The 27019-nt window shown below is 42.8% G+C and overlaps 1 protein-coding gene across 1 annotated transcript in view; it reads left to right on the forward strand.

The window, feature by feature from the left end:
• Positions 1–27019, forward strand: part of Rab7a (RAB7A, member RAS oncogene family) — a 57675-nt gene that overhangs the window by 20183 nt on the left and 10473 nt on the right. Inside the window, exons 2-3 of the mRNA XM_027428691.2 lie at positions 18352–18412; positions 21830–21956. Of these exons, the coding sequence (XP_027284492.1) occupies positions 18360–18412; positions 21830–21956 (180 nt within the window). The 5' untranslated portion in view covers positions 18352–18359. The remainder of the gene's footprint in view (positions 1–18351; positions 18413–21829; positions 21957–27019) is intronic.

Genomic DNA, 27019 nt, shown 5'->3' on the forward strand with positions numbered 1-27019 from the left:
CTACCATGGACTTACTACTTTCAAGCCATAAGCCAGATAGTTTAGTTACTCCTTCCTTAGGGAAAGTAAGGAACACAGCAGCTGGGGTTTGGAAACACCCTCTCAGACCATTCAGAGGTCAGTCTTCAAGGTCATCCCACTGGGTCAATTAAATTGAGAATTGAGATTAGCCATCTCAGCACAGTTGAAGTTCTAAAACTTTAACAGTTCTCCATAGTTTGGACATCTTACTCCTAGGGAAAAACCTGGACTGTATTCCTTCACATCACAGATGTATCGCTGACACCATTGCTGAGGAGGCAGAGGCAAGCAGATCTCTGTGACTTCAAGGCCAACCAGGTCTACATAGTGAGTTCCAGGATAGCCTGGGTAATATAGAGAGTCCCCATTTCAAAAACCAAAAATAATTAAATAAGCTGAGCTCATAGCAGGGAGGATCTCTGCAGACTCTGAGGCTACCAGCCTCCAGTGCAGGCCTTGTGTGATAGATTTTGATTCTTGAAGTTAGCATGACCTCTAAGGGTTGCAGTCCTTTCTTTAAACCCTTAATGCTTCATTCTAAATGGCAGATTCTTTTTTTTTGTAAAATATTTATTCTTATTTGCATCAGTGTACTTATTTATTTACTTATTTATTTATTTTGTATGCAACATTCTGCTTCCATGTATATCTGCACACCAGAAGAGGGCACCAGACCTCATAACGGATGGTTGTGAGCCACAGTGTGGTTGCTGGGAATTGAACTCAGGACCTCTGGAAGAGCAGTCGGTGCTCTTAACCTCTGAGCCATCTCTCCAGCCCATAAATGGCAGATTCTTCTGCACAAACTAGGCACATCTCTGTAGCAAGAACTGCTGCTCTATAAATTATCAAAAATATTTGGAATTTAGTTAAATTGTAGGGACAGGATCTGATCAGTATGTTGAGGTGGTGAATTCTGTAAAAGGCAGTTTTAAATTCAAGTTTCCCCTACCCCATTTTGCTAGTTACTTTAAAATGAACTTGCTTATTTTTGGTACAGGGTCTTACTGAGTAGACCAGGCTGGATTTAAACTCAGTTCTACCTGTCTCTGCCTCCCAAGTACTGGGATTAAAGTGTGAACAACCATACATGTCAAAATGAGCTTTGGAGTGTGTTGTAAAAAATAAACTTTGTATTACCTAAGGCAAATAAATTATACACCTAAAGTGGTTATTGGAAATTTTTATGTATATTTTATCATAATAAGTTATAATATATAAATGTAACAACTTTTTCTTTTTTAAGATGAAGTTTCTCTGTAATAGCCCTGGCTGTCCTGGAACTCACTTTGTATACCAGGCTGGCCACGAATTCACAGAGATCCACCTGCCTGGGATTAAAATTGTGAGCCACCACCTGGCTTATTTTTATTTTATATGTATGGATGTTTTGCCTGCATGAATGTATATGCACCACATGCATGAATGATGCCTTTTGAGACTGGAAGAGGGCATTGGATCCCCTGGAACTGGAGTTACAGATGGTCTCTAGCCACCATGTGGGTACTGAGGATTAATTCTTCCTTCTCAGCTTCACACTTCTGAGAACTCTGGGTCATGGGATATGAAATATGTTTTTGTTTTGAGGCAGGCTCATATTGCCCAGATTGTCCTCAAATTTGCTATGAACCTTAGGCTGGCCTTGAACTCTTAATCCTCCTGACTCCACCTGCCTACCTGATAGAGATGTGTGTTACCATACTCTCCCCTGATTTTGGAACTTTAAAACTTCCAGTTTCAAATACAGGTGGTGGTGGTGGTGGTGGTGGTGGTGGTGGTGGTGGTGGTGGTGGTGGTGGAGGAGGAGGAGGAGGAAGAGGTGTTTGGGTTTCTCTGTGTAGTCCTGGCTGTCCTGGTACTATGTCTATATACCTGGCTGGCCTCAGACTCACAGAGATCCGCCTGCCTCTGCCTCCCAAATCCTGGCATTAAAGGTGTGTGCCACCACTGCCTAGCTTAGTTTTTTAAACTTTTAAAAATAAGTAAAAACTGAATTTAATTATGCTGTACATGTTATATATGAATACATTGTAGAATACCCTCATCAAGCTATTTAATGTACACCTGTGTTTTTGTGGTGAGAACACTTAAAATCTATTTAGTAATTTTCCAGTATATAGTGTTGTTACTAACTAGTCGCCAGAATGTACAACATTCCCTTTGTCCATACCTAGCCTCTGGTGTCTGACACCTGGCATCCGGCTTCTTTGGGTTCAAGATCAAGCTGAAAGTATCTTGCTGTATCTTGTTTATTTCATGTAATACAGTGTTCTATGATTCAGCTGTATTTCTTCAGAGTACAGAATTTCCTTTAAGGCTGAATAGTATTCCATTGCAAATATAAACCACATCTATATCCTTTAAACCTGCTGTGATATATATACTTAGTTTGATTTCCACATCTTGGGTATTGCTGGAATGACAAGACATACAAATAATAGGTTTAACACACTCATGTTATTTTCATGTGTACCGTATCTAGTGATGGGATTTATAGATCATCCTCTAGTTCTTTTTATTTTGAGGGGGCATCACCCCCAAATGATACTCCTTATGGCTCCTAACAGATCCATATCAGCAGTGTACAGAGGGTTCCTTTCTGTGCACATCATTGCCACTCCTTGCTTTGATCTTTTTGACAACAGTCATTTTAACATGAGATGTTTCATTGTAGCCTTTATTTGAAATGCTCTGAATATTAACAATAGTGAGCATTTCTCACCAGCCATTACTACTTGCTACCTATTTTGTGTATCTTCTTTTTAAGAATGTCCATTAATAGTGTTAGTTGTTTGGAATTTAGTGAGATTTTTATTTTCAGTTATTCAAGACAGGGTTTCTCTTTGCAGACCTGGCGGTCCTGGAGTTCACTTTGTAGACCAAGCTGACTCAGAGATCTACCTGCCTCTGCCTCTGCCTCTGCCTCTGCCTCTCTGCCTCTCTGCCTCTCTCTGCCTCTCTCTGCCTCTCTCTGCCTCTCTGCCTATGCCTCTGCCTCCCAAGTGCTGAATCTGAAGGCATGAGCCACCACCTAGACTAGTAGGATATTTTTGGTGTGATAAGCTTATGCTAATCAGATTCCCTTTTCCACTCTCCCCCACATTGTTCCCAGCCTCTAATGAACATTCTACTTTGGAAAAGACTTTTAACCTCACATATACATAGTATATTGTCTGTGTCTAATTTATTGCACTTAATGTATTTTCCTAAAGTTCTCTCTTTGCAACAAATAGCACTTTTCACCTTTTTTGTTTGTTTGTTTGTTTGTTTTGTTTTGGTTTTGGTTTTTCGAAGCAGGGCTTCTCTGTGTAGCTTTGGAGTCTGTCCTGGAACTTGCTCTGTAGACCAGGCCTTGAACTCACAGAGATCTGCCTCCCAAGTGCTGGGATTAAAAGCATGGGCCACCAATGCCAGGCAGTTTTCATCCTTCTTTATGGTGAAATAATACTCTGGTATATATGTATTATTTTTCCTCCTTTTCTTTTGTCTGGTTTAAAAAAAAAAACACTGTGTATGCATGTGCACATACCATGCACATTGTTGGAGGTCAAAGGATATCTTTTGTAGTTAGTTATTCTTGCTTTTTACGGGTTTTAAGAATTGAACTCAGGTCATCAGGCTTTCTGCAAGTTCTTTTACACACTGAGCTATCTCATAGGCTCCTGTTTTAGTGTTGGTTTGTTTTGTGGGGGTTTTTGTTTGTTTTTTAACTTTTGATGCAGTCTCATGCCAAACTCAAACAGTGTAGCTGAGAATGCCTTTAAGCTCCTGATGAGTTTCCATGAGCTTCAGACTTTAAGTGTCTACTTCCAGGGGCTGGGATTACATTTTTAATCTGTTGGTGGATACCTGGCTGATTTCATGTCCTAACTATAGTGCCATAGTGAACATGGGTATGCAGGTGTCCCTTTGGTGTGCTGGTGTGGTGTGTATCTTCTTTTGAGAAATGCTTGTTAGATTCTTTGCTCACTTTTACAAAAATATTATTTCTAAGTGTGTGTATGTGTCCCAGCTCCCACAAGTGAATGCAGGTGTTAACAGAGGCAAAAGATGTCAGATCCCCCTGGACTGTAATTATAGGGGGTTGTGAACTACCTGACGTGAGTGCTGGGAATTGTACCTGGGTCCTCTGGAAGAGCAGTGCTCTTAACTGATGAACCATTTGTCCAGCCTATCTTTGCCTACATTTGATTGGGCTATTCTCATCCTATGAGTTTTTGTTAATATGTTTTGCCTCTTAATTCCTTATTGAGGTGTGTGGTTTGCATATCTATATTTTCCCATTCTGTAGGCTGTTTCTTTCTATTAATAGTTTCACATTCTTAGTTTTGAACTTGATAATAAACTATTTGTGATCCATGTGATTGCCTTACAAAATGGCATAAAATCCCTTGAGGCCTTTTTCTTATCTGTCCAGAATGTGTGTGTAGACCTTCACTCAAGCAGGGTGAAACTGCTTGTACAGGTTGTAAAGATGCATTGAAGCTTCAGTCTGGCATGTGGTGTTCCCCAGGTGCTGTGGGTGCATTTCCCTTTGCTACAGTGTTATTCTTAATTGTTAGGATCATTAACTGAAGCTTAGTCTCAGTGGATTCCAGAGACTTTCAGATAGGGTTTGGGCACAGTAGTCTGCTGAGACAATGGTCACAAACATTTTGAAGGGCTGAAGAGACAGCTCAGCAGTTAAGAGCGCTGGTTGCTCTTCCAAAAGTTCCCCGGTTCAATTCCCAGCACCCACATGGCAGCTCACAACTGTGACTCCAGTTCCAGGGGCTTCAACATATATTCAGACAAAACACATAAAATACACATAAAATAAAAATAAAAACAAATATTTTGAAATGTACAGTGTACTATTCTTATGAAGAATTCACGTATCAGATATTATTCAATGTTTGCCATTGAAAAACCAAGATTTATGCTGTGCCTTCAGGATCAGGAGAAATGGGTTAAATATCAGGTAATGAAACATGATTATAGGTTGAGATTTGAGGTGACAAGCTAAATATTAATCTTAGTAAAATGCCCTCAAATGTTTAGATCCACACTGAGCAATAGAAATTTTTGGCATGGTAGAAGTGTCCATATCTGCATTTAATTCCTGGTGATTATTAAGCACTTAAAATGGGCTAGTGCTGCTGAAGAGAAGTGTTTATTGAATTGATTTTATTATATACAGCCAACTGTGGATAGTAATGACTGTATTGTAGATTCAGATTTTAACCAGTGTTCCTCAAGCTTTTTCCATTATTTTTCCCTCCTATTTGGCTCTCTAGACATTTCCCCACAGTGTCTCCCTAGGTCCAGCACTCTACCACCTAGCAGTATTCCCCAGCACCCAGTGAAGATGTTAAGTCCATAGATGTACTAATGTGTGTACTGGCTGTGCAGTGGTGGTTCACACCTTTAGTCCCAGCATTCGGGAGGCAGAAGCAGATGATCTCTGTGAGTTCGAGACCAGCCTGGTCTACAAGAGCTACTTCCAGGACAGGCTTCAAAGCCACAGAGAAACCCTGTCTTGAACCCCCCCCCAAAAAAAAAAAAAACACAAAAAACACCTAATGTGTGTACTGTGCCTATTAGATCTCATACCACCAGATATTGATCACAACATTTTGGGGAATGCATGGTCAAGACTTATGGAAGGTGATAGCATAATGAAGGCTAAGCAAGTGTCATTGTAGTTTTTGCTGTGACCATTAAGGTAATCATTTTCATGACTTGTATAGTTCAGAACTTGAAAGCTGAGGAAGGTTTTAGAGGACCTGTAAAGCTCTCATTCATACTGTCTTCAGGTAACATTCTTATACCATCAACCTGTGTTTTGTTTGTTGGCTTTTTGAGGAAGAGTCTCATTATGTAGCCCTGGCTGGCTTGAAACTCACTATGTGGACCCTTCTGTACTCAAACTCAAAGAGATCCACCTGCCTCTGCCTCTGCCTCCTTGATGCTGGGACTAAAGGCGTGGGCCACCATGTCTAGCAGTCTGTTCTGATAGTGGAAAGTATGTGCATCTAGAAGCAGATAGTGGTGTATATAATTCTAAAGAGACATACTAATACTATTCGTATCTGATCAAAGGGGGCACCTTGACTTTAGGAACCTAGACTGCCTTTCATGAAGAGTTGGAAGAACCAAGAGTGTTCCACTTGATTCTGGAGAGACTTGTCTCTTGAAAGGATGTCTTGTGGTGAAGGATGGCCATGTTACCAAGCTGCCTCACAAAAGAAGCACTAAAAGAATAATAGGTGGTTTCAGTTCATTAGAAACTGCACAGGAGGTGGTGGGGTGTTGTGGGTCTTAAACTGGTGAGGAATTTAGATAAAATAATGTGTGTGGAGGTAGGGGGGCTATGTGGGTGTATAGTGTGCACACACAGAGGCCCGAGGAGGACATTGGTGTCCTGCTCTGTCACTCTCCACCTTACTTGTATGACACAGGATCTCTCTCATTCCTAGAGCTAGGCTGATGTCCCTAACAGCACTGAGGTTATAGACATGTGCATTGGCTACTCCTAGATTTCTATGTGGGTGCCAGAATCTGAACTCAGGTTCTCATGTTTGCACAACAAGTGTTCTTACTCACTGAACCATTTCTCCAGTTGCAAGATAAAATGACTTCTAAGGATCCTTTATGGCTAAGTTTTAGGTACTGTGGTTTTGTTTTATAAGTGGCCTGTTCACTTACGGAATTGCTTAGATTTCCTGATCCAGCAAGGAACTGTTCAGTAACTCCCAAGTTTGGCCATTTTGGTTTCTAGTTTGACTTTGCAGAAAGCACAGAGCTCAGCACTTTGCTTACCATGTGATAGGAAACTCAGATGGCCCCTTTTGATCCATGTCAGGACTAGACTTGCAGGCTCATCTGAACTAAACTAGGTGTTTACTACTGCTAGATCATGGTCATTGACCACTTATCCAGAATTTATAATTGGGGGATGGGATTGGGTATCTGAAGTCTGTAGGTGGAAGTTTCTGTCCTGCAAACCACTTCCCAAATAATCACACAGAGGCTTATATTAATTGTAAACGCTTGGCCAATAGCTCAGGCTTGTTACTAGCTAACTCTTATACTTAAATTAACCCATATTTCTTATCTGTACTTTGCCATGTGGCTTGGTATCTTTTTCTCAGCACACACGCCCATCTTGCTGTCTCTCTGTCTACTGGTAACTCCTCTGACTCTGCCCTTCTTCATTCCAGAATCCTGAGTTTGATGGCCGCACTTATATTTTCTGCCTGGCTCCAGGCCAATCAGTGTTTTATTTACTAAACTGATTCAAGTGACAAATCTCTACAGTGTACAAGAGAATTATTCCACAGCAGAAGTCTGATCAGTTGTGTCTAGAGGAAGAAAATCAGAGGATAGGATCTTTTAGCCTAGGGTGAGTAGGACCAGGTGAGCAATAGTAAACTTATCCTGAAGGAGTCAGGAGCATATTGCAAGAATTCAGATTGGTCTGTGGGAGTGAATCACTTGGAGACAAGGGCCCATGATTTCAGTACTGCTTTCTTTTTCTCCTGTTGGTGTTAGCTAGTTAAGTTCATAAAGCTCCCTCTAGTTTTTTTGCTGGACAAGAACCCTTCACTGAACATGTTTGTTAAAAGCATGTTGAAACAATGGGAAATATACAGACAGATGAATGTATAATACACATTAGGATGAAGATGCCAGTCAGCAGACACAAGCAGTGAATGCACACGCGAATAGAGCAAAAACCATAAAGCTGGTATGGGAGACCACAGTAGTGGGATTTAGAGAATGGAATAACATTTGTTGATTAGGTAAATGCTTTTTATCCAAATTACTAAAGCTCTCATGTGATGAGGCCATTCAGATATATTTCTTATGTCAGGTGACATAGCATCAGTATTCTCTGCATTATCTTACTTAGGATTTTTGTTTTTCACATGAAAGCAGAGACATGTTTGAGTTCATACAGTGGAATATGTTAAAGTGGGTGAGATTTAAACCTGGGTTTTTTCCCACTGCTGCTGTGTCTCTCCTCAAGGCTGGAATGCCCATGCATGTGCTTGCCATGGTATGCATGTAGAAGTCAGAGGGGAACTATGTGGAATAGATTCTCTTTCTATTTGTCAGGCTTATGCAGTAAATATTTATCTGTTGAGTGTATCAGTACTTTTTTTGTCAGGCCCACAAGCCCACAAATAATGATTTGGAGACTTAATATTAATTTTGAAAGCTTGGCTTTAGCATAGGCTTTTTTCTAACTAGCTCTTATAACCTAATTAACCTGTGTCTATTAGTCTACGTTCTGTCATGTGGCTCGTTACCTTTCATATGTCCCGACTTGTTCCATGTCCTGTAGGTGTATCCTGCATGTCTAGATTCATCCTCCACTTCCTCTCCTCAGAAATCCCACCTATCTTCCCTGCCTAACTATTGGCCATTTAGCTCCTTAAAAACCAATCAGAAATGCCTTAGGCAAAGACACATCTTTACAGTGTAACAGTTCCATACCTGTTGAACGTCCTAGCACTTGCTCTTTCCCCAGTGATCAATTTAAACATGTACCCATCTCCTGAGAGTTTTCGAGTCTCTGCTTTGTCTGTAGAATGGGATATGATCTCAGGCTCTTTTAAGAACCTTCGCTGAACAGGACAGTCAAAGAAGACTGTAAAGTCAGGTGTGGTGGAGGGTGCCTCCCAGCACTTTGCAGGTGGGAGCAAAACATGAATTCAAGGCCTCTAGCTTCAGTTTCATACGGAATTTAAAGTCAGCTTGGGATACACAAATATTCCCAGCCAAAAATAAAAAATACAAACAAAAAGTAGGACTATAATACAGAACCTAGCCTGGTATTAGGTACTTTGATCCCTGTGGAAATTGAATGTTTGAGTGCTAGAAGATGATTCTTGTAGAAAGATGTCATGGAGGAGTGGGGACCCAAACTATGCTGTCTGAAGTCTCTAGGTGTGATCATTTAATCTTACTGTTCTCTGTAGGCCTTAAATTCTAAGCAACCAATTGTCACTTAGGCAATAACTGAGAGGATCTGTACTGTGTGGGTCATAGCAGTTCTCTCTGCTGGTGTGGGCTGATTCCACATGGCTTGGGAAGCTTCTTTCCACCTTCCTGCTCCCTTTCAGTTTCCTGACAAGCAGTGTGCCACCAGTTACCGCTGATAGCACCACGAAAGTTCCTTAGGCCAAAGGGACAGTAGTGTTTAAGGGCACTAAGACTGGCTTGTGGAACAAAGGGACAGTAGTGTTTAAGGGCACTAAGACTGGCTTGTGGAAATGAACAGCAAAAGCCTTCTACAACTTAGCCCTTGTCTAATAAATGCATGCCAGCTTCCCTCTGTTGTCCATCATGGCAGTAAGGTAGAGAACCATGGACAGAATTTATTGAAATTGGAAGGGGAGGAGAGGGGAGTTGCCAGATAGTTTTTAGGTTTCATGTAATCTTCCTGGATTTTTTTTGCCTCCTTCTTTAGTCAGCCCTTTAAGGCTCACGGGGCTCTGAGCAAAAAGTAGCAGTATTTCCAACTGAGGGATTTTAGTCATGGGTGGAGCAACCGCTTATTGTGTGTGAGACCCTGTTAGCATATTCTGAGCACTAGCATCTCAAAAAATAAAATTGGTTCTACTCTTAAGGGAGAGCACAGGGAACATAATATTATCCTGCTGTTTCACACATTTTATTTTCTTGTCCAGACTTACCACCCAGCCTTTTTTCATAATGACTAATAGGCTTAAGATCTTCATTTGAATAAGTAAGTAAACAGCATCATAGTCTCTGGGAGAGCTGGAAGCACCCAGGGCAGCCACCTAAAGATGGGTGTCTAAAGGAAGAAGGTTCTGGGCAGGGCTGTACACTATCTACAGTGTTTACTTTGGAAAGCTTTGGAAAGTTAGCCTGAAAGAATGAATTATTGGGCTGGAGAGGTGGCTCAGTGGTTAAGAGCACTAGCTGCTCTTCCAGAGGACCTGGGTTCAATTCCCAGCACCCACATGGCAGCTTGTAACTGTCTGTATCTACAGTTCCGGGGGATCTGACACCATCATACCACTGCTGTTAAAAAAAAAAAAAAAAGAATGAATTATTTTAGCATAGTGTGGGCCCTCCCCTTGCCCCTCTCTCCTGGCAAGACATGTGGTCATGAATCCAACATGATAAAAAGTGGAGTGGCATGGTGTCCAGAGCATCACTACTCTCAGGAGAGCAAATCTGCTCCAGGGTACATAGTGAGCAGGGGCTAGGGAGGTGTGCATGCTTACTGGACAGTAGGTACTGGAGGTTGGGAGTGAGGCTTAGTTGAGAAAAGGGTTACTTGTAAGGCTTAACTATTTCTCTGGACATGGTCACTTTCCTATGCCATGGCTAGCTGCCAGCTTTGAACCTACATCCCCGAGCTGGTCTCCACCTCCCAGCTGTCTCCCTTACCCTCCTGACAATCAGCTCTCAGGATCTGACCAGTCAGTCTTGCCTGTTTTCATTCCAGACCCCTGCTTCTTTTTTCTTTATTTTCCTTCTCATTTTCTGTCCTGCTTTCTGGGAAATTTGTTGATGCTTTAGATGGGAAGTAAAATGTCTTGAAGTAAAATGTCTTGAAGCTCCCCCCTTCCTTAAACTATGGTGTATGTATGGAGAGGTCAGAGGACAACCTGGGGTGTTGGTCATAGTCCCTGTTGCGTAGGTCAGGGTAGCCTGTCCAAGACCCTTCAGAGACTGCCCCATCTCACCATGGGGTAGCTGCTGCTTGTGGCTCCTGAGGATTTGTACTCGGGCCCCCACAGGTGCACAGCACTTAGCCACTGAGCCTCTGGAACTCATTTCTTAACAGTGCCCAGGAAGGAATGTTTCTTTTCCAGAATTGCACATTCAGTGCTGAATTTGTGTGTCTCGCTGGCATGTCCTCCCACCTTTGCCATGTTCTGCTTGTCTCGATGGTATCACTTTACTTCCCACATAGCAAGCCTCTAAAAGGCAGCTCTTTCTCTCAGTTTTCTTTTATATTGCACTGTATGTTTGAGTAATGCTGGTGTTTGTGGTGATATTTTGTTTATGATAATAACAAATAAAACTTGCCTGAAGATCAGAGTGCAAAGCTAGCCACATTAACTAACCATAGAAATCAGGCAGTGGTGGCACATTCTTTAATCCCAGCAGCCACATTAGCTAACCATAGAGGCCAGGCAGTGGTGGTATACACCTTTAATCCCAGCACTCAGGAGACAGAGGCAGACTGAATTCAAGACCATCTTGGGCTACAAGAGACTGAATCTGTCTTAAAAGAGAGCTCACATAAAGATGATCCCAGCACTTGAAGTGACACGCCTGTAATCCCAGCACTCAGGAGGTGGAGACAGGAGTGATGTGGCTGGGCGAAGAGAGGACTAGAAGGCGGGAGGAGACAAGAGAAAGATGCAGTCTAGGCAGAAAGCAGTCTCAGTGAGTCTGAGGTTTGGTGAGTGTCCCGCGCGCGCTGTATTTTCTCGCCCGCAAGAAATACACGCAGGACACTCGGATCCTTCTGCAGACAAGCTTTAATGCATCTTCTTACCAGAGCGGAGACTCTGAACCAAGAAAACCATCCCTTATAAAGGCTGGCCAGCCGCCTGGGACGTGTTACCCTATGAATGGCTTCAGCTCCTCAGGCCAAATGAGCCACGGGATAGGCAGAGATCAAAGGAATGGAGATTACCCAGCGCCTGTGAAGTAATTTACATCTTGGTGTCTTCAGGCACCATTATTGTAATGGATAATGCAGGAACCGGCTCCCTACAGGTGAGGAGCAGTGCAGTCTGGAGATGCAATCTTTGGACAGGATCACCCTTTCTGTGTGAGCCTTGGTAGAGGTGAGAACTTTTAGTGGCTGGCTGCTTTGCTTGTCTGATCTTCAGCTTTAACCCTAATATCTATCTCTGGGTTTTTATTATTCGTTCTGTAGGTGTTTCCAACTTAGCATAAGACATTAAAATCTCCAACACAAACAAGCATTCCCTCGGGTATAATTTAAATACCAAATAATCACACATTATCCCTCCCCCTCCCTCCCTTCCTTCCGTCTCAAAAGACAGACTAGACACCCTTGATCTTACAATGTTCCAATGCTAGTTTCAAACTCAGGATCAGTAGTTTTTAACTACTCAGGTAGTTAAAAACAAGCGAGAAGGTGAAACAGGATGACCCTGAGTTTGTTCCTGGATGCCATCTCCTCCTAGCCTCACCTTCATTCTAGTGTCATCTTTTCTTAAGTGGTTGGCTGCAGCCTTCCCCAGCATTGGGCCTTCATGGGGTGGGCTTCTCTAGTCTGTGGTTTCAGGACTTCCTCATGGCCTGTAACGCCCGTATGATGTGGTTAATAGGTTGGCTGACTTTTGTTTCTTTCTCTGATGAGACCAATGAACATGCTGTTTCTCTCTGCCTGAAAGACTCATTGCTGTCTTTTTCTACTTTAGACCCGGTCTATGGGAATCTGTTCCCAATTCTCAAAGCTATCATGGCTGCCTTCAGCATAACTTGATTTTTTAGTATTCTACATGTGAACATCAAGTTAGCATACAGAGTAACAGGTTTCATTATGACATTTGCTACACTGTTTTGTTTTGTGTCTCCTCCCCACTCCCAATTATGTCTGTGTTTGGTATGATTTCTGCCTAGAGTCTAGTGCCACTTTTATTTGTTTAGCTAATGTAGTAAGGTTATTAAGGCACTGACTGATGGATGGTCCTGAGGCTGAAGAGTTAGTTCTGTCAGTAGCATAATTCAGATGTCATATATTAGAACTTCCACATGGTACACATATACACATGTAGACAAAACACTCATACACAGAAAAAAATAAATGTAAGAGTAGCGCTTCCAAAATCCACAGGAGAGAGACAGAACTAAAAATGTAAGACATGGGGCTGGAGAGGTGGCTCAGAGGTTAAGAGTACTTGATGGTTTTGCAGAGGACTCAAGTTTTATTTCCAGCACGCACACACAGTGGCTCACAAGTGTTTGTAACTTCAGTTTCAGGGCATCCAACAGTTTCTTCTGACTTCTACAGGCAGGCATCTTGTACACATTTGGTACACAGACATTCATGTGAGCAAAACACTTGTATACATGAATAAATTCAAGGAAAAAGCAAGACATTTGAGCTCTTTATTCTCATCCTAGATGTTTTGTCTGTCAGGGTTCTTTCACAGGTTCCTTTTGAATTTTGAATTTTCCTTTTGAATTTCTTCAGAGATGGTAGTTTTAAGTTAAACTACAGACTAGCAACTACTTACCAAAAGGATTGGCATAAAATTCCTAGAACATACAAATTAGGCATAATAATTATGCTGTATATTTCAAGTCTTAATACATTTCTCAAAAACAAGTGAAACCCACACAAAAACGTGTAGGTGGAGGCAACAGCTTCATTAAGAGGAAGGACTGTGGTTGATAACTGTTCCCATCGGGAGTGGCAACATGGCTGTCTTTCAGGCACTCTCTCAAGTTTTGTGCTGTCCCAACTCCCCTCTCAAGTTAGCAGAGTGCCTCAGATCACATGTAGAAGAACCTCAGTTGGCCAGGTAGTGCAGGAAGAGTAAAGGCTACTTTGTAGACAATTGTCACTGAAGACACAATTTGACCTGAAGGAGAACTGCAGACAGGCCCTCTGCCCTGGGAGTCTGAGCCTGGATTTTGAATCAGTAGCTAAATTGCCAAGGGCACTGCTGCACAGAGAGAGGTACACAAATTCAGTGTGACCTGTTGCTGAATTCTACCTTCCAAGCTCTCCTCACAAAATGACTTCAGTATTTTACAACAGTGACCCACCCAGCCAAAGCCCACTACTTCTTGCCTCCTCTCTCCACTCTGCTAGAGGACATCAGCACTTTTACTGTCTGACCTGGGAATTGCTAGCATTTCCAGTTATTTTGTTTGTTTGTTAACCAGTGAGAAGTTTTTGCTACCATTTGCAGTTCTGTTAAATTTCAGTCCCTTAGCTTTCTGTTGTTTAAGGTAATGATACTGTATTTCTGGGCTCTCTCTGTCTTACAAGTTTTATTTCATGTATATATTTATTGTCTGGAGTGTATGTTTGAGGCTGAGAGGCATTCGTGTGACTTGAGGTACTTGTGAAGGTCATAGGACAGCTTGGGGTACAGGGTCAGTTCACTCCACAATGTGGGGCTCAGGTATTGAGCTCAGGTTGTCACACTTGACAGACAGCAAAAACTTTTATCCACTGAGGTGGCTTGCCAGCCTAGCCTGCCATTCTGTTCCCTTTCCTTTTCTGTGTACAGTTTTCCTGTGTGCAAGTTTATTTTACAGAACTACTTGAAAGATAAATTCAAGATGGTAAACAGACGTTAATGTGATCTCATCTGCCCTGAAGGAGGTGGTATTTGATCTGGAACGGTGATTGCTAAGGCTAATCAGGACCCTTTCTCCAAACATGAAGTTTCTGGTCTCCTTAACTCCATAGCCAGGCCTTTTAGGATCCATAAAAACAATTGCAAAATTGAATGAAGTGTGTGTTGTTCTTCCAGCTTCAGGGTGGACTTCTTTCACTACAGTTCTTTCAAGGTTGTGTCCACAAGTGTAGATCTGCAGCCCTCTGTAAGGTAGGCGTTTCTGAGGGAGAACTCAACATTTGGCGGTGGCAGTGACCATTACTGATGGTGAAGACTTGGCAGTAGCAGTGGGCATGTCTTCTCTAGATTGAGTGGCTTCTTGGTCTCCTTAATCCTCCTGTGTAACCCAACACTGCCACTGTCCTCCTTCCTCCCCACCCCCATCCCCCAAGCAAGCATGAGGAAGTAGCCTTACCTGGATTTTCCTAACCCTTGGGTTATTATTCAAAGTGGCCATTCTTCATTCCTGCCCCCAAAGGGCCAACTGACATCTGCTTGTCCTAACATCATTCTTCCCAAACCAGGTGATAGACATAAGTTGTTTTTTATTTAAAAATTATTTCTGTATGTATTTTATATATGAATGCTCTGTCTGCCAGTATGTCTGCATGCCAGAAGAGGGTGGTGCTGTTGAGGTTACCCTTTATCCACTTGCTTTTTTTTAAGATATCAAGACAGGGTCTTAGTATATAGCTCTGGCTGTCCTAGACTCATTATGTAGAACAGGCTGGCCTCTGATTCATAGAGATTTGCCCATCTTTGCCTCCCAGGTTCTGAGATTAAAGGCATGTGTCACTATGCCCTGCTCCACTTGACTTCTTAATAGTGGTCTGTCAAGGGATCCCAGGCCCAGTTGCTTCTGCTATTGCACAACTCCTTAGCAGTGCTTTGCCCATGGATGGAATTAGCTGGCTGCTGTTGAAGTCTTCATCTTAAGCGCCTCTGAATTAAAAGTCCAGATTCATATTTATATTTTCTCTTTCCCCTATTTGTTCACAAACTGATCTTAGAAACTACCTAATTTTTTTTTAATCAAAAAAAAAATTACCACTTTAGACATCTTTTTAGATAGTATATGCTCCATGCTTTGCTGGGAGCTAATAAAGGGTGGTGTTACCTGTGCTTCCTGGGCTTCGCTGGTAAAAGCAAACTATACCCTGGTTAGTAAATTACATGGGATGTTGAAGCTCACCATGGCCCCCTGGGGCACAGCAACTTGTGCTATATGAGTCCTTCATTCCAGGGAGCCTGAGCAGCTGGGAAGGAGCTTTTTCTTTTAACGAGTAAACACACTTTGACAAGAGTGACTCTGATGCTGAATGGACTCTTGCAAGAACACCCACTGTGGATGCCCACTGCTCCTGCTGACCACTTGTGAAAGCTGTGGACGTCTGAATGAAGATCTCTCCATCCCTGAACCCTCCTCCAGCGCTTGCTGCCTTCCAAGGAAAATTATTCCACAGACAGAAAGGATTCAGAAATATTTCTTTCTCTCTTCCCTCTCCTTCATTCCCTGTCTCCCTCTCCTTTTGGTGCTGAGGATAAAACCCTAGGGCCTTGCATGGGCTAGACAGGTCCTCTTAACAAAATAGCATCCTTGCCTGGGGTTGGCACATGCCTTTAATCCTAGCACTCTGGAGGCAGACGCAGGAAGATCTCTCTGAGTTTGAGGCCAGCCTAGTCTACAGAGCGAGTGCCAGGATAGGCTCCAAAGCCACAGAGAAACCCTGTCTGGGGAGTTGGAGGGGACAGAAAAAACAAAACAAAACAAAACCCAAAAAATAGCATCCTTAGCCCCAGGGACATTCCTTACAGTGTTTCTCCTTCCACATTTTTCATACTTTAACAACATAGGTAAATTGTATGCTGGAGACACTGCTTGCTGTTGTGGTAATTTGGTGGCTTTGGGGCAACATCCCTGTGTAGTTTCCATAGTTTCAGATGAAAAAAGTGACTCACTTTACTGCTGCAGAGTAGGCATGTTAGGCTCTCTGTGGTACTGTCTGTGGGCAGAGACACAGTGGGAAGGAAACAGATGGGTGAGTGTGCATGAGCAGTGACTGAGTGTAGTTCTTCCTTTCTGATACTCAGAGAGGCTACTAAGAAATTAAGCTATGACCAGGACATGTAGCACATGCCTCTAATCCCAGCAATCAGGAAGCAGAATCAGGCCACAAGTCTCTTGTAAGTTTGAGGCCAGCTTGGTCTACATAGCGAGTTCCAGGATAGCCAGAGCTACATGGTGAGAACCTGTCTAAAGCTCCCCCCCTCCCAAGGAAGTCTTTGTAAAACTTCTCTTTTTATCTCTTTAACTCTGCCCTTTAGATTCAAAACTTGTCCACTGGCATAGTGTAATCTCCATCTCAAAAAGTGATCCTAGACCTTATATGAGACTAAAACCTTGTTAAGTCAAGACAGTCCCTGGGGGAACGGGGTGGGGGGATATGGCTCCATATATAATGGTTTAGGGTATGACAGGAGGCTAAAGGAAACAGTCTCTGAGGATTCAGGTCTCTTATGCAGCCTGTACCCAGTACTGGCTGGTGTTTTCTAACTAATGCAATTGAGCTTGAGAGGTGCTGTCTTCATAGCCCAATCCATGAGCATGGGGTTTGGGTAGTGAGAATAGCCAGACCTTCTCCGATGGTTGATCTTTTGTTTTGTTTTGCTTTTTAAGACAGCTTTTTTCTGTGTATCCTTGACTGTCCTGGAACTCCTTCTATAGACCAGGCTGGCCTCCAATCACAGAGATCTGCCTGCCTCTGTCTCCCAAGTGCTAGGTTTAAAGGGGTGTGCCACCACTGCCTGGCTGATGGTTGATCCTAATTTCCAACTATATTTGATTGAGAGGTACTTGGGAGATTTATAAGGCTTGTCTTTGGGTGTGTCTGTGATGGCATTATTACATTTATTTTATTGTGTGCATATGTGTAGGCATGTCCCAGCATACATGTGGAAGTCAGGGGACAACTTTGAGGAGATGGATCTCTCTTTCCAATCTGTAGGACTGGGGATTGAACTCTGGTCATTAGGCCTGGAGGCAAGTCCCTTTACCTGCTGAGCCATCTCACTGACCCCAGAGACAATTAAGTAGGGAGACAGTCTTTGAATGTGGGTGATAGCATCCCATACCTTGCTGGTGTGGGGGGGTGAGTGTGTTGGAATAAAGGGCAAGGAGGAAGCCTAGTGGTACAGGGTTTCTTACTGTATGCTTCTTGGGTGTCATGAGGTCACCATTTTCACTCCATGACCTCCCTACCATGGTTTTCTACCTCACTGTGGACCCACAGTCCTGGCAGCTGCCCTGATTCCCTTAAAACTGTGATCCAGAATAAATCATTCAAAGGGTTCTCCGTTTTTGTCACAGCAAATAGCTTTTCATTAGTTCATGGGATACCACTCCCATTTCCACACTGTCCCTATAGCCAGAAACACTGGAAAACAGACACTTAGAAAGGCATAGGATTCCACTTCCCTATGGGCCAGTCAGTACAGCATCTCCTGTTACTGTGTGCTCTGGGGTGCACTGTCACCCATTGAAAAAGCAGATGTCCCGCAACCGGCCCTGGCACTGTGGCCTCCTGCTTCTTTCTTTGCCTGCTGTACTGCGTTCTGTAAGTAAAGTGGTTCCTTTGCTGAGAAAGTAGTGCTTAAGCAGTGCGGCAAATCTTCACGTGTGAACTTTTGACTCTGTTTAGAGCATTAATCCCAACTGCCGATGCCAGGAATGGATCCAGCATTGGGGAGAGGGGGGCAACAGCTTCACCTTTGCAGCTCCTGCCCTGCTGTCTAGGCTAGCTCAAGGGTTCACTGTTCTGCTAAGGATGCTGATTCTCTTTATCAGGACCCAGGGGCAATCTGAGTGAAGGCTGAGGCTCTTTTCCTGGCTGGGTAGAGTGGTAATTCAGGAGATAATGTCCTCTTTGGTGTTTTCCTCAGCTCACCTGTGCTTTTCTCCTCCTTCCTACAGCTTAAAGGATGACCTCTAGGAAGAAAGTGTTGCTGAAGGTCATCATCCTGGGAGATTCTGGGTAAGTGTTTCTCACGAATTTGAGCTCACAGATGGGTTTCAAGTTTCTTCTTCACTGTTGCCATGACTGACAGTTCTACTCTCCTCTGGGCCTGTCCTGTAGTCTTACTGTTGGGATAATAGAAGAAATTTAAATGTTCCTTTGGTGTGTATTTTTGTTCTTTGGTTTTTAGCATGGGTGTGTGGACTTGTGTTTTCCTGGGAACATAACCCAGGGCCTTCAACATGTTAAGTATGCACTCTACTACAGCTGTATCACTGTCTCCTTTAACATGTTTGGGTTTGGGTTTTGTTTGGGAGGTGGGAGTGGGAAGTCTGAATCCAATGAATGATAGTCATTGTTATGGATCCCCTTCTATGTCATCTGGCCAGACTAGGCAGTGCTGATCTCATGGTTTCTTGTTGTTAACACCTTGCCTATGCCTTCCTCCATCAAGCCAGGGCCAGAAGACTGGATTTTGTTCCTAAATTGTCCACTCACCAAGTAATGAATGCTTCAATGTCTATTAAGATTGTCTAGTGGGCTTTTTATTTTTTTTCCTTTTTTTGAGGGGTGGTGGTGGGGAGTTGAAACAGGGTCTTATCCTATAGCCTTGGGTATCCTGGAACTCATTGTGTAGACTAGGCTGGCCTCAAACTCAAAGACATCTGTGTGCCTCTGCCTCCCAGTTTTTTATTTCAGTTTTCAGACTTGGTTTCTCTGTTTTTTTTTTGTTGTTGTTGTTGTTTTGGTTGTTGTTGTTTGTTTTTTAGAGACAGGGTTTCTCTGTATAGCTTAGGAGCCTATCCTGGCACTCCCTCTGGAGACCAGGCTGGCCTCGAACTCACAGAGATCCACCTGCCTCTGTCTCCCCACCTGCCTCTGTCTCCCGAGTGCTGGAATTAAAGGTGTTCGCCACCAATGCCCAGCCAGACTTTGGTTTCTTTTTTTTTTTCTTTTGTTTTGGTTTTTTTTGGGGGGGGGGGTTCGAGACAGGGTTTCTCTGTGTAGCTTTGGAGCCTTTCCTGGCACTCGCTCTGGAGACCAGGCTGACGTCAAACTCACAGAGATCCGCCTGCCTCTGCCTCCCGAGTGCTGGGGTTAAAGGCTGCGCCACCAATGCCCGACTGACTTTGGTTTCTTATGTGACTCACGACAACCTTACTTCACTGAGTGTTTGTGTGTAAAAATAGTAAGTTGGCACTGTGGCACATGCCTGTCACAAGAGCTACTTGGAAGGCTAAGATGGGAAGGTCACTTAAGCCTGAAAGGTTGAGCCAGCCTGGGCAGCATAGACTCTATCTCTGAAAAAGAAGACAATAAGAACATATAAAAAGCAGATGTTCCCCTCTATTCCAAAGCTCCTTCCTTTCCTTAAAAGTTGGGGAGTTTTCTGTCTCATTTGGCCTATTTGAATTGCTTGAGGAACCCTTGATTCTGCAACTGTATACCAGTGGGGTGGAGTGTCTCCTGCCTAGGGTGTCAGAAATGATACTGTCCTTACATTTGTGCTGCCCAGACTTAACTGAACATAGTCTCAGGACTTTGATCCATTACAGATCTCACTTCTCCTCTGTGAGTTCTATTATGCTGCAGTACCAGGGAGGGAACCCATGGCCTCACACATGAAGTCAGTGGTCAGCCATTGTGCTACACCCAGCCAAGCACTGCTGTCTTGGACTGTGTGTACGTCCAGGTACTCTGAATATGATTTTTACTTTGTGGAAAGCCATGGACAAAAAATGTTTTAGCTCTGTCTTTAGAGCTAAAGTTTTGCATTACCTTAACCCTACCTGTATCTAACCAAACACTAAGTTGGTAAGTTTTCTTGGTGAAAAATTCCTTGGGAGGAACGTTCTTTGAGTTTTGTTTTGTTTTGTTTTTTTAATTTTATTTATTATTTATTTTTATTATTTTACTATTTATTTTATTTATTATTACTATTGTGTGTACATGTGTGTATAGAGGTCAGAAGATAATGTGCAATAGTTGTTTTTCCTTTCACCACTGGAGTCCTGGGATTGAATTTAGGTCATCGAGCTTGCCAGCAGGTACCCTTATCTGCTGAGCCGTCTCATGAGCTCTGTTTTGTTGTGCTTTGCTTGGGCTTTAATTTTGAAACAACAACAACAACAAAGTGTTTCAGCTTGCTCTTGAACTCACTATGCAGCCCAGTCTGACCTCAAGCTTCCAGTCCTGTTACCTCAGTCTCTCAGGCACTGGATTCCAGGCATGTGCTGCTCCACCTGGCTTGGAGGAACATTCTTTTCTGGCTGTGTACTAATGTTTTCTGCTGTGTATCAACTGAAGTCAGTGACTTCTTCCTGGTATTACTTGGTCAAACTTAGTAACACACTAAACACCTGAGATTACAATGATGGTTTTGCAATGGCAGAGTGATCTTATTAGAGAAAATTTTGGGGGAGTATATATTTGCCTGCCTTCTGGAAGGGAAAAAAATTAATACTCCGTTCTGCCATCTGAGCTGCCTGTACTGAAATTTATAAACCCAGTTCCATATGTGATGGACACCTATACTGTGGTTTCTGGTTTTGTGTTTTTGTTTTGTTCTGCTGTGCTAGAAACAAAGGGGCTCTGCCTGTGTTTGTTTTTATTACATTTATTTTGTATATGTATGGGGTGTTCATTTTGTGTCTGTATATGTGTGTGGATTGCACATGTCCTGGTGTACTCGTGGAGGTCAGAGTATAATTTGCACACACACACACACACACACACACACACACACACACACACACACACACACACACTCACACTCTGAATCCTGGACTTGGCAGTGCCTTTACCTGATGTTTTAGTTACTTTTCTATTGTTGTGATGAGACACAATGACAAAGGCAACTTACAGAAGAAAGAGTTTTATTTTGGGGGCTTACAGTTCAGAGGGTGAGTCCATGACCATCATGGTGGCGAGCATTGGCAGCAGGCTGGCCTGGACTGGAGCAGTAGCTAGGAACTTAGTCTTGAATTCTTTAGTCTTAAATTCACGGCTGCTAGGCAGATTATAGAGGTATCTTGAATCCTTAAAGCCCATCCACAGTGACACATCCTCCAACAAGAGACCAAGTATTCAAATATATGAGCCTTTGGGGGCCTTTCTCATTCAAACCCCCACACCTACTGAGCCATCCTGCCAGCCTCTCCCCCTGCACTATCCTAGGAAAACACAAACCTTCTAGTATATGATGGTAGGGTGATTGTTGGTGCTCCCCTTGGCTGAGAGAAAGGCATCTGTTTGCAGTTGTGACAGGTAGGTTGCTTTGATAAAATGTTTTGTTTTGCAGGGCCTTGTGTGTGTCAGGTACACACTTTACCAACTCAGGTATCTCTAGCCCAGAGAGGTGGCTTTTTAAATTGAAAGCACAAGTTAGTTTTAGTCCCTAATTTGACTTAGACTTGTGGTTTTCTCCAATTTCAGTGTTGGAAAGACATCCCTCATGAACCAGTATGTGAATAAGAAGTTTAGTAACCAATACAAAGCCACAATAGGAGCAGACTTTCTGACCAAGGAGGTGATGGTTGACGACAGACTTGTCACCATGCAGGTAAGCCACTGCAGAGCTGCTAGCCTGACTAGTTAGCTTACTGAATCTTTTTAAAAATGTATTACTTATGTGTGTGTGTGTGTCAGAGGACAACTTTGTGGAGCTGGTTCTTTCTATCTTTATGTGTGTTCTGGAGACTGCCCAAAAACCCAAAAACACTACCTGCTGAGCCCTCTTGCAGGTCCAGCTTACTGAATCTAAATTATTTTAACATGTCCCTGTTGTAGGCAGACTTTTGTTTCCCACCCACCAGTTCCCAAATAACTGACATGGAGACTCAATATTAATTATAATTGCTTGGCCGATAGCTCAGGCTTATTACTAACTAGCTCTTACAACTTAAATTAACCCATTTATATTAACCTACATTTTTCCACGTGGTGTTACCTCTTTCATCTTGTACCTCCTGTTCTTCTTTGTGTCTCCATGGTGACTCCTCTGACTATGACCTCCTCCCCAGTGTCTTTAGTCTAGTTTTCCCACTTACTTTATCCTGTCCAGCTATTGCCCAGTCAGCTTCTTTTCTGAATAAAACCAACCAGCGTAGTTTACACAGTATACAGAATTATTATTCCCAGCAACGTGTTTAAACCCTGTTTCTCAAACCTACCATTGTATTCATAGAATTGTTAGATAAAATAAAAGGCAACCACTTTAAACTTGAGTGGGGCATGGTAGGAATAGAATCCAGGGCCTCATGCATGTTGAGTGCACATGTTCCTACCACTAAGCTAGACCCCAACCCTAACTTTGAATTTTATATTGCATGACAACTAGGAATTTTTATAAAGTTTATTTTAGTTAAGTTTATTTGTTGTTTGTTTTGCTTTCGTTTTTGTTTTTGAAGACAGGTTTCTCTGTGGCTTTGAAGGCTGTCCTGGAACTAGCTCTTGTAGACCAAGCTGGTCTCATACTCACAGAGATCACCTGGCTCTGCCTCCCAAGTACTGGGATTAAAGGCGTGTGCCACCGCTATTTGTTGTCTGGTTTTGCTGGCGTTTTGTTTTTGTTTTTCCTAAATTTAGCAACCTACGGATCCCTACTGTTTTCCAAAATGTTTTCATATTTCTTTCTTTTTTGAGATTGGTGGTTGTAGGGTCTGTCTATGTAGCCCTGACTTTCCTTGGACTCACACTGTACACTAGGCTGGCTGTGAACTCAGAAAGATGCACTTGACTCTGCTGGAATTAAAGTCTTGAGCCACCATGCCACTTATCTCTTATTAGTGTCTTTGTCTAGTGCTTTAGGTCAGAAATCTTTGTGTGTTTCCTAACTTCTTACACAGAAAATATTAAGGTGGCTTTCGTTTGTTTGTTTGTTTGTTGCCTCTTCTATTTATAGCCTTTGGGACTGGAGAGATGGCGCAGTGATGCAGAGGACCCAGTTCAGGGGCCAGCACCAGGGTTTATAACGGTAGTTCTAAGGGATCTGTTACCCTTTTCTGCTCCCCAGGCACCAGGCATGCAACCTGCTGCACCAGTGCAGGCAAACACATAAATAAATCCTTTAAAGTTTTATTTATTATGTGTACACTGTTCTGCCTGGATGTATGCCAGGCAGACGGCACCAGATCTCATAGATGGTTGTGAGCTACCATGTGGTTGCTGGAAATGGAACTCAGGACCTCTGGAAGAGCAGCTAGCATCTCTCCAGCTGCAATAAACCCTTTTTTATAAGATTGAGTTCTGTTAAGCCAGTCTAGTGTTTTCATGTGTCTGCTTAGCTTAATACCCCAAGTGTATTAGTGGTTCCAATGAAAAACACTTTTAAAAAATCTTCATGTGGGCTGTACTCTTTGTGTTGTTGAGGTGTTTTATGTAGTATGTACATGTTTTTGTGCATAAACATGTCTAGAAAAAGAATCCCAATATTTTTTTATTTTGTCTTCTGGTCCATAATGACCACTCAGGTAGTTGGTATAGCAGCATCAAACTAAAGAGACAAGAGAAGATTAATCTTTCACATTAGATCTTTGAGTTTTAAATTAAAGCCGAGGGCTGTCACCCCGTATTTTAACTTTTTGATGTGTGTGAATGCAGGTGCATGTGTACCAAGGCATGAGTGTGCAGCTTAGACAACAACTTCCGGTGTTGATCTTTGTCTTCTACCCCTCCCTCTTTATTTTATTTTTAGCAGGATCTCACTTGGTAGCTCTGGCTTTATATAACAGGCTGGCCTTGAACTCAGAAATAGTCACCTGTGTTTGCTTCCTAAGTGCAAGATTAAAGGTGTGCACTATGACATCCAGCTTCTACCTTGTTTTGAATCAGGGTCTTTGTTCTTATTTTCCCACTACATATGCCAGAGTAGCTTTCTCTGAGCTTATAGGAGTTCCTGCCTCTGTCTCTATCTTTTATCTCCCTGTAGTAGTGCTGGTATTATAATAGAAGTTCCCCATGTATGTCTGGCTTTTATGTGTGTGATAAGGATCAGAATTCAGGCTCTCATATTTATAACCCCATTTTCTTTAAAATTTTTATTATATATTTTCAATGTGCATTAATGTTTTGCCTGCATATATGTATGTTTGAGGGTGTTGGATCTTCTGGAATTGGAATTATAGACAGGTTGCCATGCAGGTGCTGGGAATTGAACCTGGGTCTTCTGGAAAAGCAGCCAGTGCTCTTAACTGCTGAACCATCTCTCCAGCCCCTCTTTCTTTTCTTTGGTAGATATAGTGTTTCATTTAGCCTTTTAAGAGCTTTGGGGAACAACAGGATCTTATATGAGTTCAGGCTGGCTTGAAACTGTAGCAGAAGATGATGGCTGGGACTGTCTGGTCTCCCTGCCTCTGCCTCCTTAGTGCTGGCACTGTGGGCTGCTGCTACCACAACTAGCACAAAGTCAGGAACTCTTTATTGGCTTACAGTTTAGAGTGGAGGTAATGGAAGTCAGCCTTCCCAAGCCACCCACACATACACAGCTAGAGGTTTTCAAAATATCTGAGTGAAAGTTTAAAAAACCAAATTTGAGAAAAGATAATTTCCAGATTATAGAAAAAAAGAAGAAAGTGAAACTGTGAATCAGATCAGAGGCTCCTGCCATGGGATGGGTGTAGCTGACTTAATTAATTATGAAAGCTTGGCCTTAGATTACCATTGTTCCCAACTAAAATTGTGCCACATGGCTCATTACTTCTCTATACTGTATGTCCAACTTCCTCCAAGTCTCCTGGGGAATCCCTCTCATCTCAGATTCCTCCCAGAGTTCCTATCTCTCTCTGCTAGTCATGCCTATCCTCTCCTGCTTAGCTATTGGCTGTTCAGCTCTTTATTAAACCATTCAGAAGGTTACTTAGGTGGGGTAGGTTAGATAGAGATATATTCACAGTTTACAAAAGAATTATCCCTCAACAGATGGGTGATTTATAAATTTCAGCTCTAAAACGGCAGGGGATGTAAGTTATTGCCCATGTGGGAAGCTGAAGCTGAGAAGCAGACAATCCACACCACAAGTCCAGGGCCCAGAAAGAATGTAAAGCAGGACAGGGAGACAGGCCAAAGGTGTCCCAGTGCATTCCCCCATTGTCTACCTGCCCACATGTGTGGTGGTTGCTTTTGGTGTATGTTTGGGGAATGGGGAACTTGAAATTAAACCTAGGATTTCTGTTAAGTGCTAGACAAATGCTCTGCTGTTGGGCTGTGTCTGCAGACCTTTTTAAACTAGTGTCTTGAGACAAGGTATCATGTAGCTGCTGCCCAGGCACTGACCTTGAACTTGCAGATCTCTTGTCTCAGCCTCCCCATGAGCTGGAATTAAAGGTTTTCCTTCCCAGACCCAGATTCATATGTGTAGAATCTTAAGTTTATACTCTTCAAAGAACAGGAGTCTATCTTGAAGAATTTAACAGAAACTTGTGTCATTCTTGACAAAAACCAAGATTAGTTTGTGGGACACTTAAAATTGGAGAAAGAAAGCATGGCGGTGGTGGTGCACGCCTTTAATCCCAGCACTCAGGAGGCAGAGGCAGGCGGATCTCCGAGATCAAGGCCAGCATGGTCTAGAAGAGCTAGGGCTGTTAATTAGAGAAACCAGTCTTGAAAACAAACAGATAAACAAAAAAATTGGAGTGAGAAGATAGCTCCTGGCCATATGAGGAAATCATATGCCACAAAAAATCTTCACAATGACTGTCATTTTTAAAAAAATGGGAATAGAAACCAGAATGGAAAAAAACTACTATAAAAAATGAGGATATGGAAAATTTACAACTTCTAAAAGTAAAGAAACAACATCAAAATAGATGAAAGACACTGTTAAACTGTAGAAGCATAGTAAGCTGCAGAGGTTGGGCAAGGTTTCAGAAAGAACCTGACACTGGCTAGGCATGGTGGCTTGTGTCCTTCATCCCAGCACTCTGGAAGCAGAGGCAAGAGGATCTCTTTGAGTTCTGTGGATCTCTATGAGGCCACCCTGGTCTACAGAGTAAAAGACATCCAGAGCTACTTAGTGAGACCCTGTCTTGGAAGAACAAAAGGAACAAACTCCAGGAAACCAAATGGCAACCCCAGAGCTCTCAGAAAATGGGTGGCTGGCAGGAAGGGCAGGGGGGCTGGTGCTCTCCACAGCAGCGGAGCAGGGAGGGAATGGGTGCTAGCTAAAATGCAGGAACTGCACCATGGTTCTGTGGGTCACAGGGTTGACAATTGAGATCCCAGCCACGCTCACTGCTGCAATGCATCCCATCAGAAGGGCCACAGTTGGAGACCCACAGGGCAGAAGAGTCCAGGAGAGGGTGGGTTTAGACGGCAGCTTCTGGGGCAGAGTCTGGAGTAAGCTCCATATATTTCTCCGCTTGTAGTAAAAGATAAATAAGGAAAGAAGGCATCACAAAAAAAAAAAAAAAAAAAAAAAAAAAAAAAAAAACAATGATGACCTCCTTGGTCTTAGAGGGTGCATTTTATATTTTAAAAGGAGCCGGGTCTGGTTTCACAGGCCTACAACCCCAGCTAGTTCAAGGTCATCCAGGACGATTGATTCATTTAAGCACAGGCTGTACTTAAATTCCTGGAAGTCTTTTTCTTTTGTTTTCCCAAGGGCGAGAAGTGTGGGCATGAACTATC

This window comes from Cricetulus griseus, chromosome 8 (assembly GCF_003668045.3).
Source record: "Cricetulus griseus strain 17A/GY chromosome 8, alternate assembly CriGri-PICRH-1.0, whole genome shotgun sequence".
Taxonomy (NCBI): domain Eukaryota; kingdom Metazoa; phylum Chordata; class Mammalia; order Rodentia; family Cricetidae; genus Cricetulus; species Cricetulus griseus.